This window comes from Polyodon spathula, chromosome 6 (genome assembly GCF_017654505.1).
Source record: "Polyodon spathula isolate WHYD16114869_AA chromosome 6, ASM1765450v1, whole genome shotgun sequence".
Lineage (NCBI taxonomy): Eukaryota > Metazoa > Chordata > Actinopteri > Acipenseriformes > Polyodontidae > Polyodon > Polyodon spathula.
In genome coordinates this window covers 9485111-9502693 of record NC_054539.1, presented here as the reverse complement: position 1 = coordinate 9502693, position 17583 = coordinate 9485111, and the positions used below count along the sequence as shown (strand labels likewise).

General features: G+C 37.3%; 1 protein-coding gene across 2 annotated transcripts in view; it reads right to left on the bottom strand.

The window, feature by feature from the left end:
* LOC121316818 (sodium/potassium/calcium exchanger 3-like) overlaps positions 1 to 17583 on the bottom strand; it is a 115522-nt gene that overhangs the window by 85704 nt on the left and 12235 nt on the right. For both annotated transcript variants that reach the window (XR_005950456.1, XM_041252040.1), the window contains exon 2: positions 12990 to 13124. Coding sequence is in view for 1 of the 2 variants with exons in the window: in XM_041252040.1 (XP_041107974.1) it covers positions 12990 to 13124 (135 nt within the window). In the remaining variant the exon portion in view is untranslated. The remainder of the gene's footprint in view (positions 1 to 12989; positions 13125 to 17583) is intronic.

The following is a 17583-nucleotide window of genomic DNA, read 5'->3' as shown; positions in this document are numbered from 1 at the left end:
ACATTACAGATACGGTTCTTAACCAAAGACTCTAGGTAAATACACATTGGTACAACTATAGGTACAACAAAGTTGTTTATTTTTTGGTGATACCTTTTAATACAACCAGCTGAATATTTACTGTTCAGTGCTTTACTGTATGCAACATACATTCAAGGTCACAAATGCCTCTTCATCAGGTTGGAAGTGGGGAGAAGACTGATTAGATCTGCAAGAGGAACTTTCTTTACTTCAGCTTCCACTTTTCATCTGCAGAACAGACCTTTCAAAATCCCACATACCGTGGAGGAACCCCACTTTTAAAATCTGTAACAATTTTTCAAAACAGAAACCAGAGTACATACGAGGACAAAGAGCGATTGCACAATACAAGCTCAATCAAAAATCTGTTGATTTTAAAAATCAATAAAATAATCAATACCTGACAAGTATAAGGGTGCCATGCTAGGCTTTGTATATTTATGCCTTCTATTTGGGTTCCATTGCCTTACTAATATTGTTTTAAAAACTGAACTGAAATTTAGACGTTAACTTTTATACTGTTCAGATGTTCTGTTGTCATTGCAAAACATTGGGTAGAAAAAAAGAAAACATGTTGCAGCATATGGTCATGTCCTGTAAACAGCTTGAGTGTTTTGCATGTCAAAAACAAAGATGAAATTGTATTGTGATGCCTCCATTAGTGGGAACAGGATTCATATTTCTCCTGCAAAAAAAAAACAAATAAGTGCGTCAAGCTGCCTCTGAGATCTGATTAAATCTCCAGAGAGTAACCTTCCCCCTCAGTACCATCTGTACCACCACAGTCACATCACATGAAAAAAAAATGAATCTGCAATGCCCAGTGCCTGACTTACGAATGGTTACAGTAATAAAACATAATCTCACATCAAGCAACACTGAACCTCAGAGCAAACTGCAAGGAACACAATATGCAGGTGTTGTTTTATTGTGTGGTTTGATAAAATCACAAGGGAGCTGATAAACATCACCAGGGAGCATGTGAACCTAAATCGATATTCAACACATGCAAGTACAGTAGTGATTAGACACAGTTGTATGCACATCCTGGAACCTGAAACATGCCGAATTTCAGGTCAGTCTTTCTTTATTTTGATGGAAAATCTTCATCAATTTGGAAATATTTCATCATTTCAGATGAACGTTCATCACACATTTATTAGAACTGAAATTGCACGCAATACCCCCTTTTAAACCAGCTTTAAACAAACCTGAAGGCAGGGAAAGGTTTCAAGTTATTTAAAGTGATCCCTAAAAGTCACTGCCCAATAATGGAACCCTACTAGGCACGGAATACTTAACACTCATCTCAGGACCGATCCAGGCATAGAGAAGAGGGCTGATGCATTAAGGCTTTACACTCTGTACACTAGAGATGAAGAATAGCTACTGTAAGGGACATCTAAAGAACTGTGAGACTTGATTACATGTGACAGGGCTCAGTTCTGGGAAGCCCTGTTACTTTTTATATGTCGTGCTTGAAGAGAAATGCAGTTCTCCTTTTTGACCTAAACTTGTTGGAGGAAGACTCATTTAAAGAGCATGCACAGTAGGGTTAGGGTTACATTTTAACATGATACAATATTTGCTTTGAAGTGATTTGAAAAACCCAGTTCCTTATCAAAGTTGCCAGAACTTATAATTTCTTATGCACTTACTCATTCCGGTAATGCTATCTCCATAGCACCTGTAGCTACCCTTTTATTTGGACCACTCACTTTTTTTTTTTTTAATACTGGACTGGGTATCCTAATACTTTAAGCCACATAAAAATACAGGTGTGTATTATGAATGTCCTTATGACTGTATAAATACAAAACACGAGTCAGTAATCTTCCCGACAAGCCCTGCCTTTTTCCACTCTAAAATGCATATCTATGTTTCTCAATAGCAGAGCTTTGATAACGGAGCTGTTTCTGTTGGCCATCATTCAGTGTTGTATTTTGACATTGCACTAACGTTTACTAAAACGTAATGCTTATAATTTTTCATAAATTTTGCAAATACCTTTGAAGCAGTCATAATATCGATTATACTTCCTTTAACTACAGCATACATGTATACATTGAAAACACACACAAAAGCCCAGTAAAAAGGAATTCCATCTAAAAATCTGTGGATAGCAATTGATAGTTAGACCAGCCTGCCCCAACGTTTGTCGCACAGGTTACCTCTACAGTGACATTACACAGTACTTCTGTGAGTTCACAGCAAACCCAGAGGGAATGGAGATTTCACATTAGAAAAGCTTTTGGCTGAGAATGAGACATTTGTGATTTTTTTTTTTCTCCCTTGCTTTTAAAACAACAGTTTATAAGGAAACTGGGCTGTTTATTTGTCTTGGCGCTTGCTGTTTCAGATGTGAAGCATTATTCCGGCACAGATCTTCTCAGTGCACGGTGTTATTGGTTCCACAGTTCAGGACCCCCAGGAGACATCACTGCCCGGGCTTGGCCGCTGCACAAGGCCTGGATTATACAAAATTATCTTGAAGTAAAAAAGCTAAAAGCAAAACAATCGTGTTTGGAAAACACCTGAATCTACATATTAATAATAATAATAATAATAATAATAATATATAATAATAATAATAATTTCATACATTTAATAGCTTTTGCTTTGCAAGTCTCAATTCCAGGACATTTTATTTGTGCCCTAAAAACCCTGGTAAAACTACTGTAGGGTTTCATTCATCTTATTTTGCTATAGCTGTCTTTATGCAAATGATATACAGGGAAGGATACAATGGAAAGCCAGCTGGGCTACCAAGTTATTAACATATAGTAGGCAGCCAGGTCAGCACAGATTGAAGAGTTTTTAAGTTGTTCTGGAGGGATACCGTACTATATGTGTCCATTCCTAACTGATTACTCAGGAAAGTAAAGATTGGAAATCCGGTTTCAGTGAGCAGCGATTTGTGTCTTGAATACCGAAGCACACCAACGACAACTGTATGAAACTGCTGTCATGCCTATTGTGACGTGACATTTTTTAAATTGATTTATTTAAATAATATCAGTTTTCATCTCTGCTTACAAAATAAAACATCCCAGAGGAATGAACACGTTTCATCTCTCAGCCAGTGTCAGCAGCAACTGCTACTCGGTACATAGCTCGAACGAATTACCAGATCAGTTGAAAATGAAATACTCATCTGCATTTTCATTTAATCTTTTTGTTTAAACAGAATATTAAAGAGAGGCAGAACCCCTTTTACAGATTTTATTTTTAGGCTTTTTGCAGATGGTAAAACTTGTGTATCAGGGATTTATATTTTGTGAATTGACTAGTTCTTTACGGTGCTGCCCAAAAGTAACTCTTCTGGAGTTTAAATGAGTTGAGCCATCCCGATAAATCTTCTATTACTGTACAACTAAATACAGTAAACTGCACAATAGATAGGGCTAATCACTTGGAGCACTACATATTCAGGAGGGTCTTATCAGTGTTTTATTGGTTGCAACTTAAAATCTAAAACCCTAACGATATCAATGAGCAAGTAGGGAAAACAGACACTGTTTTCCTGTTTCCCTACTTCCAGACTCTGGAATCCAGAAGTACAGGCCAAGCCAAGCAAGCAAGCTCAAAGCCAGGTAGAGATCAGGGTTGCCACCTGTAAGGTACAACAAACTGGGACATCAAACAGAAGAGGAGTGGTTAAAAGTTTCAACTCTCTTTAGAAATTCTATATTCATCCAGTAGGAAACATTCATAACATTACTATTGTAGTATTGACAATAGTTAGTATTGTGCCTCTATGGCAGTAAAATTTATGGGAGTGGCACTGCAGTGTTGATGTAGTAATCTACAAAATCTGGGATACGATAAAAAGTGGTGACCTTTTTATTGTCTCTTTTATTGAATTCCCAAAACTGGAATGATCCAGGATAAACAGGGACAGGTGGCAAATCTACAGCAGTAGAGAAAGCTGTTCATCTCAGTGTTGGATCAGAACACAGAACCCAGAGAATAAAAATAAATAAATAAAGGGGTGGAAAGGGTAAAAAAAAAAATATATATTAAAAACAGCATTTGAGGTTATAAAGCGTTTAAGCCATAGGCAGCCTCAAGTGCAAAATACTGGCAAGCTGGGATCTGCACATCAACGTGGACTTAAAAAAAGGACTTGAGCTTCTGTGTTCCACTGGTTTTTAAGACTAAAGTTCACTAAAACATTGGCTACAATAACCTCCTAATAGAAACAGTTTCATGTTTTCTTCACAAGGAAAAGATTAACTACCATCCTTAGTTCAAACAAGTCACCTAATCCAGCCAGCCACAAAGCTGCTTATATTAAAAACCACATCTACACCAAAGAAGGTGCTTGGCATATGAATTAATTTTATTATCTTCCCATAAATTCCTTTTAATTAAATTCTTGTACTTTTGGACCCCCTGCCGAGGAATGTAATTGGGTTTCAGGCACTTGCAAAATCAATGTTTGTAAAATTGATGTATTTATTGTAGAGCCTTGGCTGTTATTGATATATTAAAACAATACAGCTTCTGTCTGAAAGGCTCAGCATTGTTTTAAAAGGCAATTGAGCTAAAAAACTGAACATGGAAAAATTCTATTATGGTAGATTAATATTGCTCTAACGTGGTTCATTGCTTAAAAAAATATGCTGCTATAGAAATAAACTGCAGTCTTTTGAAAAGTAACTTTTGAATTACATTGAATGCAGTTACTATTACAGTATGAGCGCTAGGTTGTTGAATCCAAAATGGGTAGTCATGGAAACAGTAGTACAGATGAACCCACTTTATGTCATGACTGCCCTGCTGTCATAATTCGCGATATAAAGCGGGTCATGACATAAACCAGGTTTCACTTTTGCCTATGACAGCACATAAGAGTGCGAAAAAAAAAAAGAAAACTAACGGTGAACTAAAAAGCATGAGTGTTTAAAATGTATATTTGTATTTAGGCACGAGGACTGCACGACACTTCACGTGCAAGTAAAAAGTAATAATATGTGAGCACGGGGAATTGCACTTTATTAATTCACGTGCAGTTGTACCGCGACTCCAATTGAATGATTGATTAGCAATCGAGTCTCGGTACAGCTGCATAAAAGCAGCATGTTTTCACTCACTCGGGGTTGGGTGTTCGGTGAGTGGAGAACGGGATTGGAGATGGAGGTAATAATAATAGTTAAAATATCTGCTCACTGTGTTTTGTTTATTGTTAGTCTGTTTTGTTTGTCTGTTTGTTTTGGCAAATGTGCTGTGTCCTGTGTTTTTGTTTGTCTTACAACCGTTTATTTTCTGACTGTCTGTTAATTTGTTAAACGCTGAGCGAGACCATTCGCTCAGCTCCACCAAATTCCGCCTGTAGTTTATTTCCTGGTTCCTGTTTCTGGTCTGATGTCCGCCCCTCCGGCCGTCTTTGTGACAAGGACAAATAAGTTTTGTATCATTAATTGGAACAAAACCGTTTGTGTCATTATCTTAAAAAAGGCATAAATCGTTGACTGATGAGAGCTATCAATTAGCCATTGCACTTGTTTGTTTTTTTTGTGAATAAGACTATGTTAAAAAAGAAACATTTGCTGACGTTGGTGTTTTGCAACTGAACCGTATCGCATCAGGACCACCCACGCACCATCTGACAGGCTGCACAGAATGCCAGTTTATCAGCCGAGATGATTATTGGCTGTTAGTTGCGTTGAAAATTGATTGTATCCTGTGATTACTTAGTAAAGCCCAGTGACTCAGCATTTGACAGGTTGCATGAAACGTGACAATAAGCAGGCTTGTGAAACGATATTAAGAGAGGCAGTTTCTCAAAGAACCTACGGTGCATGGAGAGTGGTTTTTGAAAAATCGTGATAATAAACATCATAAATAAATAAATATTAAGTGACGTGATATCAAACAGGTTAATCTGTATATCCTATAACCGGTTTCTCTGTGTTGGATTGTGCATCCCTTTACTTATAGAGGATGTCGTTCATACTTATAGCTGATGAAATGATTCTGTAAATTGTACCTGCCATGCATTCACAAATACTTCCCAGATTTCACCTGGACAGTGAGGTGATCTCCATTCCAGTAAGCATATCAGTCATTAGAGGAATAAGATGGTTGGCTAATGACAACAAAAAAGGTGTTGAATGTGGTGGAGAAATTAAACAACTTTGGCCCGTTGCTAACAGATCCATCCGAGAACCGTAGCCTCATTATCTACTCCTGCTGGCAGACGCCTGCAATTACAGTATCAGAACATAAATCTTGATCTGGATACCAAATAAGGGATAGGGAGCAATGGAGAGGAAGGAAATTACATTTTCTTCTCAAGTTGAGCAGCTTAATCTTTCTTCTTCCTCCTGCCATTAAACATGCAACCGAATTGGTAAATAGCGGCCGTCTGTGGTCCTTGGTTTTTATTGAGCAAATAAGGCGTACTAGGGTGAGGTGGGGATTCAGAAAGAGGAGCCTGTTATTTCGCCAAGGGGAAGCGTCGTTAATATCTCCTATAAAATCTTTCTTATTGTTTGAATTCATCTGCAGGGTCAGCTTCACCGCTGATCAAACTCAGAACAGCTTGCTGAGCAACAGGCAGGCGGTGGAGATGCCTTCATTATCGAGACTGGAGAGATTCATTAGAGAGGGAGATCCCTGATTGCTAAAGTGTAGGTGTGTGAGGGGGCGGAAATGCTGCCCAGCTCACAAATTAGCTCCGGTGAAATTAGGCCATACAAAAACCACACTGTATAATTGTATTTCTTTCTCTCTCTCTCTCTCTCTCTCTCTCTCTCTCTCTCTCTCTCTCTCTCTTCTCAAGTTTAGAATCTCGGTTTACAACAACACTTGCGCTGTTCCTTTTCTTTTTTCTTTTGTGTACAGGCTCACATGTTCGCATTATGAACACAGGTTTGTATGTTTTCTGATGTTTTGCATGGGGGAAAATGTTCTGAAGCAATTTCTTTAAAGCAGCTTAAGTCTCTCTCTCTCGCTCGCTCTCTCTCTCTCTCTCTCTCTCTCTCTAGTGTGTGTGTGTGTGTGTATATATATATATATATATATATATATATATATATATATATATATATATATATATATATATATAGTATATTGCTGTGTGTGACAAGGAAATCAGTCACAACTTCACAATATATGCAATGTACCAAACTGATTATTTTAAAGGGAAAAAAGGCAGTGGCGCTCAATACCTCATGTTTAAAGGGGCCATCCCTTTATCAAGCTTGAGGGGTTGTTGGTCACCCCATCAGTACTGGAGGGATGTCCCGCAGTGGGTGTTGACTGGTGCACTCTGAAGTGAATGATCCCTGCGTGCACGGAGCACCTTCCTCACGGCTGCCTGTGGTGAGCTCAGCTCTCTGTGCCATTTCTTGGCTGTCATGCTTTCTAAAGATGGCCAACTGCCAACTGCCCCAATCATTGCCTGAGAGCGTTACTTGCTGTTTCTTTTTTTATTAACAACATTTCAATGGCAAGCACACTGTTTGAAAGAAACTGCTATTCCGTCCTCCACACTGCAATGTCATTCTCCATTGAACAGATGCTGCTCAAAATGTAGATGCCTCTGGAGCATCTGGTACTGGACTATTCAACAACTTGCTACTTTATCAAAGACCTGAACATGCAGCCAATGTTCATTCTACTAACTATTCTAACTTTCCCCTTGCCCCAGGGCTATACATTGCACTATATTTCTAAATTTCTACATACAAACTATTCGCAACATTGAAGTTTAATAAAAATCTGTGAAGATGATTTTTTTCTCAAATTCCCCTGGAAGCCTGCTATTGGCATGTCACCAAGCTAAGGTTTGTTGATATATATATATATATATATATATATATATATTATATATATATATATATATATATATATATGTTTTTTTTTAAATGAAACATTTTAGATTATATTTCCAGTGCCTTCTTGTCAGCTCTGGATGACAGAATAAATCCAAGACAAACAAGTTTGCTCTGCGGCGGCCTAACAGCTCTCTCCGATAAAAAACGGATTTTTTCACATGTGTGCTGACACCCGGATAAAGAATATTTTTAAGAACAGTTTTCTAGCTTTCTGTTTTGTCTTCCAGTACCTAAGTCACCAGTTTTCACAGCATATTTCTGAGTTTGTTTGACAGGTCTATATACAGTCTGGGAACTCGCCATGTTTCTGGCTAATCAAACAGCGGTTTGAGCTACAGGAAAAGTAAAGGCATATAAAAAACATTGTACAAACAAAAGTTAAAGAACTGGAAAGCAAGTTTAAGCAAGTATGTTTTGAGAAGGCTTTAAAAAATATTCAAAGGCTCAGATTCCCTGATCACTTTTGGAAGAGCATGGAAAATGTGAGGCGACTTTTCATTGGATCATTTAGTACACATACTATTTTCTTTAAATTCATTGGCTCTTATTTCATTTCTAAAGAACTGATTGGCCCAAATTTGCATGTGTAGTAAAAACAGTATGTGTAGTTAACAAAACAGAATGTGTAGTGTATCACTGTCCTACATGCAGGAATTTATCTGAAATGTGTACTAACAGCACACGCTTTTGACCCAGATGGCTCTTTATTTCAACTCTGCTGCATCAATGATCCTGGGACAGGGGCAGGAACATGGGAAAGGGAGCATGCTCTTCCATTAAAAGGTTACAATGTTTTATTGCTGCTTACCATCAACATCTTGTTTTTCTGCACAGATCTGTTCCAGGGCGCTACAGAGCATGCGGCTCTGTATTACTATTCCAATGCTCTGTTTTTTATTGTTAAGATTGGAGTAGCATAAAGCTTGGCAAAGTGGCGAGGTCCACTGTCCTAGAACCCTTCCCCCTTATTGCCAGGTGGTAGTTCTTTGACGCTTTTGACAGCATACTGAGCCAGCTGGCAATTACTAAATTCTGATGACTCTTCAAAAACTTATTTTGATGCCTTTTTTTGCTGGCATTTAGCTTGAAAGTGCTTTTTTTCCCCATAAAACTACTGGGTTTATATATTATTTATCAACCCAGGCTTTAATATGTGTGTTTATGGAGGTGTCACTTGAGTATTATTACCGTGAAGAGCATGCAATACATATTGAGTTTCATTTGATTACATGTAAAGGCTCTCTTTTTCTTTTTCTAGTTTCACAAATATTGTGGGGCTTTTTATTTACATTTTTTTTTGACAAAGAACCTCAATACCATTAGTACTGGGAGCTGTGCTATTAAGAGTATCAAAATCTAGGGGTTTTTACATGTGCATGCAGGGGATACAGGTAATGGTGATCTACCATGTCACTGATATTATTCTGGTCCACACGTTCACATGCTCTACAATATGAAAATTAATGTTGTTGTTCAATTCAATGCTGCTCTGCCATTTCTCGAACGTTTCGTCTGCCTGCTGAAAGAACGGACCTTGGTTAGTCCCAATTCTGCTTCTTTGAGGTCTTATTTGGAGAAAAGCACATCATACACAGGTGAGTCTTCGAAGTATTAATCAGGCAACGGTCAGTGGGCCCTTGGCCTGGTGAACATGGGGAATGAGAAGCACAATGAAGCCTTTCTCCAAGTGCCCTTCTCCTACACTATGAGAGAGGTCATTGAGGACTGTGTGCGTCAGAGTACTTCAGAAGCTGAGTGCATTGAACTTCATAGAGGTGACGTTGAAAGGAAATGAAAGCCATTTTGTCCTTCTCAGCTTTACTGTGTGTCTTAGAACTTATTGAACAGGATCCTATATATATATATATATATATATATATATATATATATATATATATATATATATATATATATATATATATATGTGTGTGTGTCATTGCCACTTTATATTACAGGCCCCAAATAGCCATGCAATTACATTTTTAAAAAGTGACCAATTGTTAATGGTTCTTAAACAGTAATTACTGTACAATTACAAGGAAATCAGATGTAATTACATGCTACATCTATCACTGTTGCACAGGCCATGTTTATGGAATTACACACTTATTCCACCAGCAGTTACCATGTAAGACCGGGAAATACTGGTAGTTACACAGTTATTACCATATTGTTATAATATTATGTAAACCCATTTAATCTAAAAGGCTACATTATTTTTTTTAGAATATGCATTTCAATAGCTCCAACCAAGTGGTTATATGTCATCTCAAGATATTTATTGAAATAAAACCCTGAATTATATTTATATACACAAAAAATATGCTTTAATTCAACAAGAGTAATTAGGAAACCATAAAATGGAACCCTGTTTAAAGACTTGTAACCAGAGGTATTATTTATCAAGTAATAATAATAATAATAATAATAAATAATAATAATAATAATAATAATAATAATAATAATAATAATAATAATGGGTTTTTAATGGGTTTTATGTTAACAAGCTTTCTTAAGAATGATTTCTCAAATATATGATATATATATATATATATATATATATATATTACACACCGTATATTTTGGAACAATAGTGTCATATTAATAGCTTCAAATGCTGCACGGTTTTATGAATCACATCTTTCAGCAGTGTGATGGTCACCTAGGCAGAATAAAAAAATTGTCAGCAGTTATTATGGTAGTGCTGTTATTAGCTCATGCCAGATCAGCTCTTTTCCATCCATTAACACACAGTTTCTTGGCTGGGGCTGTCAGGTCAGATATTTTACTGCTGCTACTGGATTTTAACCCTCAACATTGGCATTTTAAAACATGGTCATATTCCCCTCCCCCCAGCAGGGATTGACAAGACCGTCCCAGCATTTTTTTCGATGTCACCTACATCCGCTCCAGACATTTTCAAACATGGTCTCAAACAGGCTGGCATTTGTCTGATTTCAAATGTTGTTGTTTTTTTTTTATTTTGTAGTATCAACATCTGTCTTACTTAGCTAGCAATACAATCGAAATGACAGTCTTTCAATATAAGACTCATCAACTGATAACAATATCAGGGCTGCACTAAATCATAGCTGTCAAGATACAAGGGTTTCCACAAGGAATACTAAAGAGTAAGTAGCGGGGTTCTGATACAGTGTTACGCATCTCCCACGTGTTGCTACAACTGTTTAAATAAAGTACCAGTAATTTTTCTTTTCATTGTTAATATCCTGCCAATTTCTTACACTTAGAACTTTAAACTCTGTTTTTCAAAGCTCTTTTCAAAATGGTCGCTCTAGTGCACTGGGGGTTTGAGATCTGTCCTCTAAAAAAAAACAAAAAAAAAACAATAAGTGCTCTAGCTTTTCTGTTCTGAACCACATCATTGATCATTATTGCTGTGTAACCTGTTTGACAATGTGGGTGATAATCCTTAAACTATCAGAGCAGCCATTTTGAAAAGAGCTTAGAAACATACTTTAAAGGTATAAGTGTAAAAAGTTGTTAGGATGAGAGAGAGAGAGAGAGAAGACTGCAGCACTAGGAAGAGCCTTTGCACCAAACATGAGCCAAATATTAACTCAAAAGCAGAATACAGACAGAAGAGGTTCGTTACAGGCTGGCATTCATCATATGACTCCATCTTTCCAATAACGAACTAAGTGGAAATAAACAATGATACGAACCTAGGGCAAACAGTTATTGAATAAATATAACTTAGTTGTTCACTGTTTACATATTGAAAACTTCTGTTTGTTCTGAAGAGACCACCCATACAAAATGGGGGGAAATTAAATTAGTCATTCCCGATTTCATGATGAGCCTATAAGAAACAAAATGTAAATAAGTAAAAGCCACTCTAGGACTCATCGCTCGTTGGACCTCTCAGTATTCTTTATGGTTTCCCTAAGCTCACAGTACAACCTGTAATGTTAAACAACTGTGCAGCAGGAGTCTTATTTCTGTCCCTGCCAACACAGTCCTTCAGATGTTCCTTTATTTCTAGGTAGGAAACAACAAAACAAGACTGCATTGTCACTTCAATAGGATGAATAGTTTTGCAGGCAGTGACAAATGCGTCTATGGCACAATAGCTTGTTTGTTGTTTTGTTTCTGCATGATTAAAAACACACACAAGTAAACAAAGGAATGACTGAAAGGTTGGACATGAAAGCGATGGAGGGCAGGTATACAGTCTCCTGGTCGTGCTGCCCCACTCCCTTATCTCTGTCATTGTCACTCATCTTCCTAACTGTGAGTGAGCTAATTCAACTCAAGTCTGGCAGATCAATTAAAAGTGGAATTCAGTTCTAAAAATAAAACCCTAATGGTCTTTTTTTTACATCGAATGTTCTTCTTTACTGTTCCAGCTGCCATCTCCAAAGAAGAAAGCAGCATCAGATATTTTTAGAATTCATTCCACACTCATTTTTAAGACATCACCATTGAATCTTAATTAAATAATGCTTGCCATTGATTAGAGCTGTAACAGTGAATTGTTTCATCTCTAGTGTTAGGAACAGGTTAGTAGGCATCCTGCTTTCAACCATGAATGCATCAAAGTGTTCTTGCAGCAACACATTCTTGACCCCCTTGACATACAAACCATTCATTCTAAAACTAAAAAAGTCACGACATGGGAAAGACACAACTGAGTTCCAGTCAATTCTCAGTTACAAAATAAGCCAGGGCAACAAGATCACATTTTTAAGCATCGGAGTAAAAAAACATCTCTTTCAGCTGACTTTACTGCTGTAGAGTGACTTCCCAGTCTTGTATTTCCATATCCCAAAACATCACGGGGTGCTCTGATCTTTCAACTCAGGACTACACATTGAGCCAACAGAATTGAAAGGTAAAAAAAAATCCAATTCTATTGGAAGGCTGAGCAGTTACATCACTTAGCTCTCTACTGACAGTGGTAAATTTAGCATAGAAAGCTTGTAATAGGCAACCACAGGGGGAAAATATTAAATGACAATATTGGTGGAATCAGACTCTTCTAGGATTGCATAAACAAAAGGCAAAAAAACAAGCATTAAATGAATGTAAGTTGAAGCTGGTTACTCATTTTCAAAGCAGCTCAGGCAGCCTACAGCAATGTAGCATGGAAACATCTCTTACCAGGCACAGTGCAGTTTATATCCAGGTGTGGGGATTGTTGCTCTTCCTCTGTTTTGTTCGCGTCCGCTTCCTGCATCAGTCTCCGGCTGTTCCATCTGCCATCATCTTCAGTAGTGTAGCCTAATATATCATAACCTGGAAAGAAAAGAAGGCAAGAATGTATTCATTATTGCAAAAGCATTCACTTGCTGCAGAGAGGATCAAACAGGTACCTGGATCCCTCTCACCCGACACATCCTTCATCTTGGCATGTGCTGCGTGCATCCCAAACATTCAAATCTGAGCACATGTTTAAAAAGACGTTCATGCTGCACCAAGCGCCAAGCAACCTCTGGAATTCATTATAAACAAAACCTTTGCTTTTTTTGGATAATCACTTCCTTGATGTCAAAGTGCAGTATATCGCTTGTGGCCAAAGCATTCACCATGATTTAATTAACACATTTAGTTTGAAAACCACTTGCTACTAAAGCTCTTGTTACTATACCACGAGTTCGACACAATAACAATGGTTTTTGAAAATCCTGCCCACAAAGTAAAAAAAAAAAATAATAATCTCAACTAAAATATGAAATGCAATTACATTTTACACAAACATAACATTAATGGAGACTGTATTAGCTGTTTTCAAATCGATTGTTATATTTCTGGTAACTATATGTTACAACAGTAGACAGCTGCCATACACTGCTTCCATATCCTGAATACTTTTCACAACCCATTTTATTGCAATAGAGTATCCCCCTTTAAATCTATTGCAAACATAGCATCATAATGCTGTTTAAACAGTGCTGCTGTACAAAAGCAAATGCTTTTTTCAGGCTTTGCTAAAAGGAAACGATGCTGCATTTATTCGTTGGTTTTCAGGTTAATAAAATGCAGTTACTAAATTAGGAAAGGCCATAAAGTAGAAAAGGGAAAGGATAGTTTTATTACTTCATTCTCAAATGGCAAGTGATATTTACATTAACATACATTACATTTTTGGACAGCTCTCAACATTTTTTTACAGACATACTGTATGGATTTATACACCCAGAAAAAAAAAAACAACAACATGGAAACCTTTTCAAATTCTAACTGCTGATGCACTGTGAACATGGAGATTTTAGACATTTGAAACATTTATACAGCTAATGCCCAGATGTAGCCCCTGACTGCGTGAAATTGTACTCAGATGTGTAAATACAATGCACTGCCTGTAGTGGTAGAGCTTCCTGTCTAAATGGCATACTGTGTTCTATAGGAGTGCTGAAGAAAGTTTTAAAATGAAATTCTGATTAACAGCTCAGCATAATCACTGGACCTCATTTTCTGGTGTTGCCAATCTTTGAGGTCTTGTTTTTATACTCAAGAGTTTACCTATTTACAAGTACAACTCAATAAAAATAATTGTTTCTTCATGGTATCTAATCATTTCCTGTGCAGGATATGGTCTGACTGCAGCGAATGCACCGGAAGGAAACTGAACAACAGGAAGTGACTTCATACCAGGAAGCAGCATTAACTTTTATTTATATAGTGTTGTCTTCTTTTAAAAAAAAAAAAATGCAAATTAATACATCAAAAAAAATTAAAAATAAATACATTGGGACCAGTGATTTATTATTACTGGCAGACATAAACTGTACCACAGTAGATTTCCATTGTATTTTTGTAGGTTACTATACTGTACTTTTACCATGTGTGTACCATTAATCTACCATGGTTAACCAATATGTACCTTGTAATTTGCCTTGCTTACCTACCTGTGCTTTGTGATGATCTCAATTTGCTTTTACTTTGTTTTCCTGCACTTTGCGACACAGTTTTTCTTCATTCAAGAGCAACTTGGTGAACTACAATGAGTTATGTTGTGCTTTTGGTCTTGTATAACGATAGAAAACCATTGTGGCAGAGCAAAGCTCTGCCCTTTTTAAATTGGCAGGGATGGGGTTAAATTCCCCTACCTGCCTGGGTTTATTATGTTCAGGTGGCTGGGGTTGATTAGTTGATTAAATGATTAACTTAATTAGCGATCAATCAGCGCCCAGCCACCTGACATAAAAGGAGGCCTCTGCTTCTCATTTGGGAGGAGGGAGCTGAGGAAGCAGGTGTTGGTGTTTGTGGGTTTTTGTGATTTGTGAATTCTACATCCAGTAAAGGCATTGCCCAGCCTGGAAACCTTTATTTTTGTAAGTTTGTTTTTTGTACTTTTTTTTGTGTTTAAATCCCTTTATTTTGCCCTTGTGCCCTTTTATTGTGTGTTTATTTATAATAAAAGTAATTTTTTTGAACTGCAGACTGTCTCTGGGCCTCTATCCACTCGCCAGCCTGTCACAACCATACATACCTCTATTACAATATTATATATCATGTAAAGAAATACACAATTAACTCATTTATACACAACAAATCGTCACCCTTCTCCCCCCTCTGCCATTTTAAAAATAAATTAATGAAGTACAAGGTTGTAATGTCAAATACTTCCAAAAGATGACAGTATTCTGTAATAACATCCATAACTATCAAACACTCAATACTGCAAAATTCAGTTTATAAAGCTGGAATGGAAATAAGACTCCTATTGCAAAGCAGTTTCACCCATTCCAGGTCTTACTACAAGCTTGATTAGCCCCACAGTATATAGGTAATAAGCTCAGATGTGTCTTATTGAAGTTATAGTTAAACCAAGAATGGATCAAACTGCTATACAGCGCTGTTCTAAAGGGCCCACTGATGCTGCCATCTTTTCCTTCATGGATATTCACTCAGCTTTAGCCAAGTTTCATTCAAGGTTGAGCCGAGTGATGGAAATATGCACAATGGTTGTTATGACGATACATCCCCAAATGCCAGTTCCTATTCTTGGCAAAACGGTCGGATTCTATTTTTGTCACTATTATTGTATTTCGTTTTCAGAATCCATTCAAATACATGCACAGCTAAACTATACAGTGTAGTGCAACGGTTCCCAGCTATGGCCCCAAACTTCCTTTCCAGTCATGCTCTGTATTCTAACCAGGTTCTAAAGGAATTGAATGAAAATGCTAAGCATGAATTAACTGGAAAATGACTAGAACACAGGGCCTGATTGGAATAAACCACCATAACTGGGAACCACTGGTGTAGTGTAGGGGTGGTCAAAGTTGGCCCTTCCTGGTGTTTGGGCCAACCCTGGCTTAAATTGTTTAAGCCAGGTGTTTGTTTCTCATTTCGTATTAGCATGGAATTTCATAAAAGACTGGAGGTAACACTATAGCCCCAAATCTATGTAAGACGGTAACTGCTTAGCAGTAGTATTTACAATAACAATATATAGTCGTCATCCCCCCACCAAGTTAGCAACCTTTAAAATAATTTGAGATTAGTTCTGAAGTTCTCGATTAAATAAATTAAATAAATCAGTGACCTGTTTGATTTCAAAGGGTTGCAGAGTAGTAGGCCACTTTGTATAACTGCGAAGAAAATGCCAGCAAGCGAAACCCAAAGAGCAATGCAGTGGTTTGTTAACGGCCAGGGAGCGATGTACACCGACACACAAGAGAAAAGACGAAACAACACAAAAGAGGGGCTGAGTGGCACACTGCTGAAATAACAATACAGTCTAGCTCAGGCTGGAGATAAAGCATAACAAAAAGAAAGAATACACAAATCATCACAAAGAATAGATACAACAATAGCAATCTAAAATAGTAATCGGTAATCACAGCATTCTTCAAACACACACACGCACACACACACACACACACACACGCACAGAGTGGCATCACCAGATGGGAGATAAGTCTAAAAAACCTGATTATCAGGGCTTTACCTCCCCATGTACAGTAACTGACATGTGATTCTCTGCATATATAAGGCAGTTACCTTTTCGGATGTGATAACAGCACCTGTACGTGGCTTGTGCTTTTGAGTAAATACGCAGTATGGTTTAAGGCTGCAGCTTCAGAGTCAAGAGTAATTTACAGCCACAAGAGTAATGAGCTCTCTGAGGCCTCCTTGATGTCTTGCTAATTAAGGCTGCTCTGGTCATGGAAAGTTGTTAAGTAATTCATGGGTAATTTGTCGGCTGTCAAAACTAGTTATTAAGGGTTTCTCCCCATCAATAAAGGAGAGAGAAAATCTTTTAATAATTCTCCCTTCCAGGTCAAGACATCCTTCCCTTAAAGCCATGGTCTTATCTAATAGCTCATCAAATTCTCCATCTACTTCCTAGTTTCTTATCCTTGCTTAGGTTTTTTTTTTCTGTAATGCATTAAGCTACTCAAATAAAGCATTGCTTTTATCAATGCAAGCTTCATGATGAGAAGGAATTTGCTGTGAGTGTATGCTTGGACTGAAGTATGTTATTGAAATAAAAGTTGTAAAAGTGCTGTAATAAAATATTTGCTGTGTGTTTCTTGCACATACCATGTAATGTTTTCCTGAGTATGTCTGATGGGGAGGAGAGGGAATCATTACAAGAACTTGGCTCTTGAAATCTTAATTTGGCAAGTACTTTTAGAATTTGGCTATTTACAAGCAAATAAATGCATTTTTTGTTTGTTTGTTTGTTTTGTGCTAATATAAGCCTTGCAACCTTTGCCAAGTTAGAACTTACTCAAGATTCATG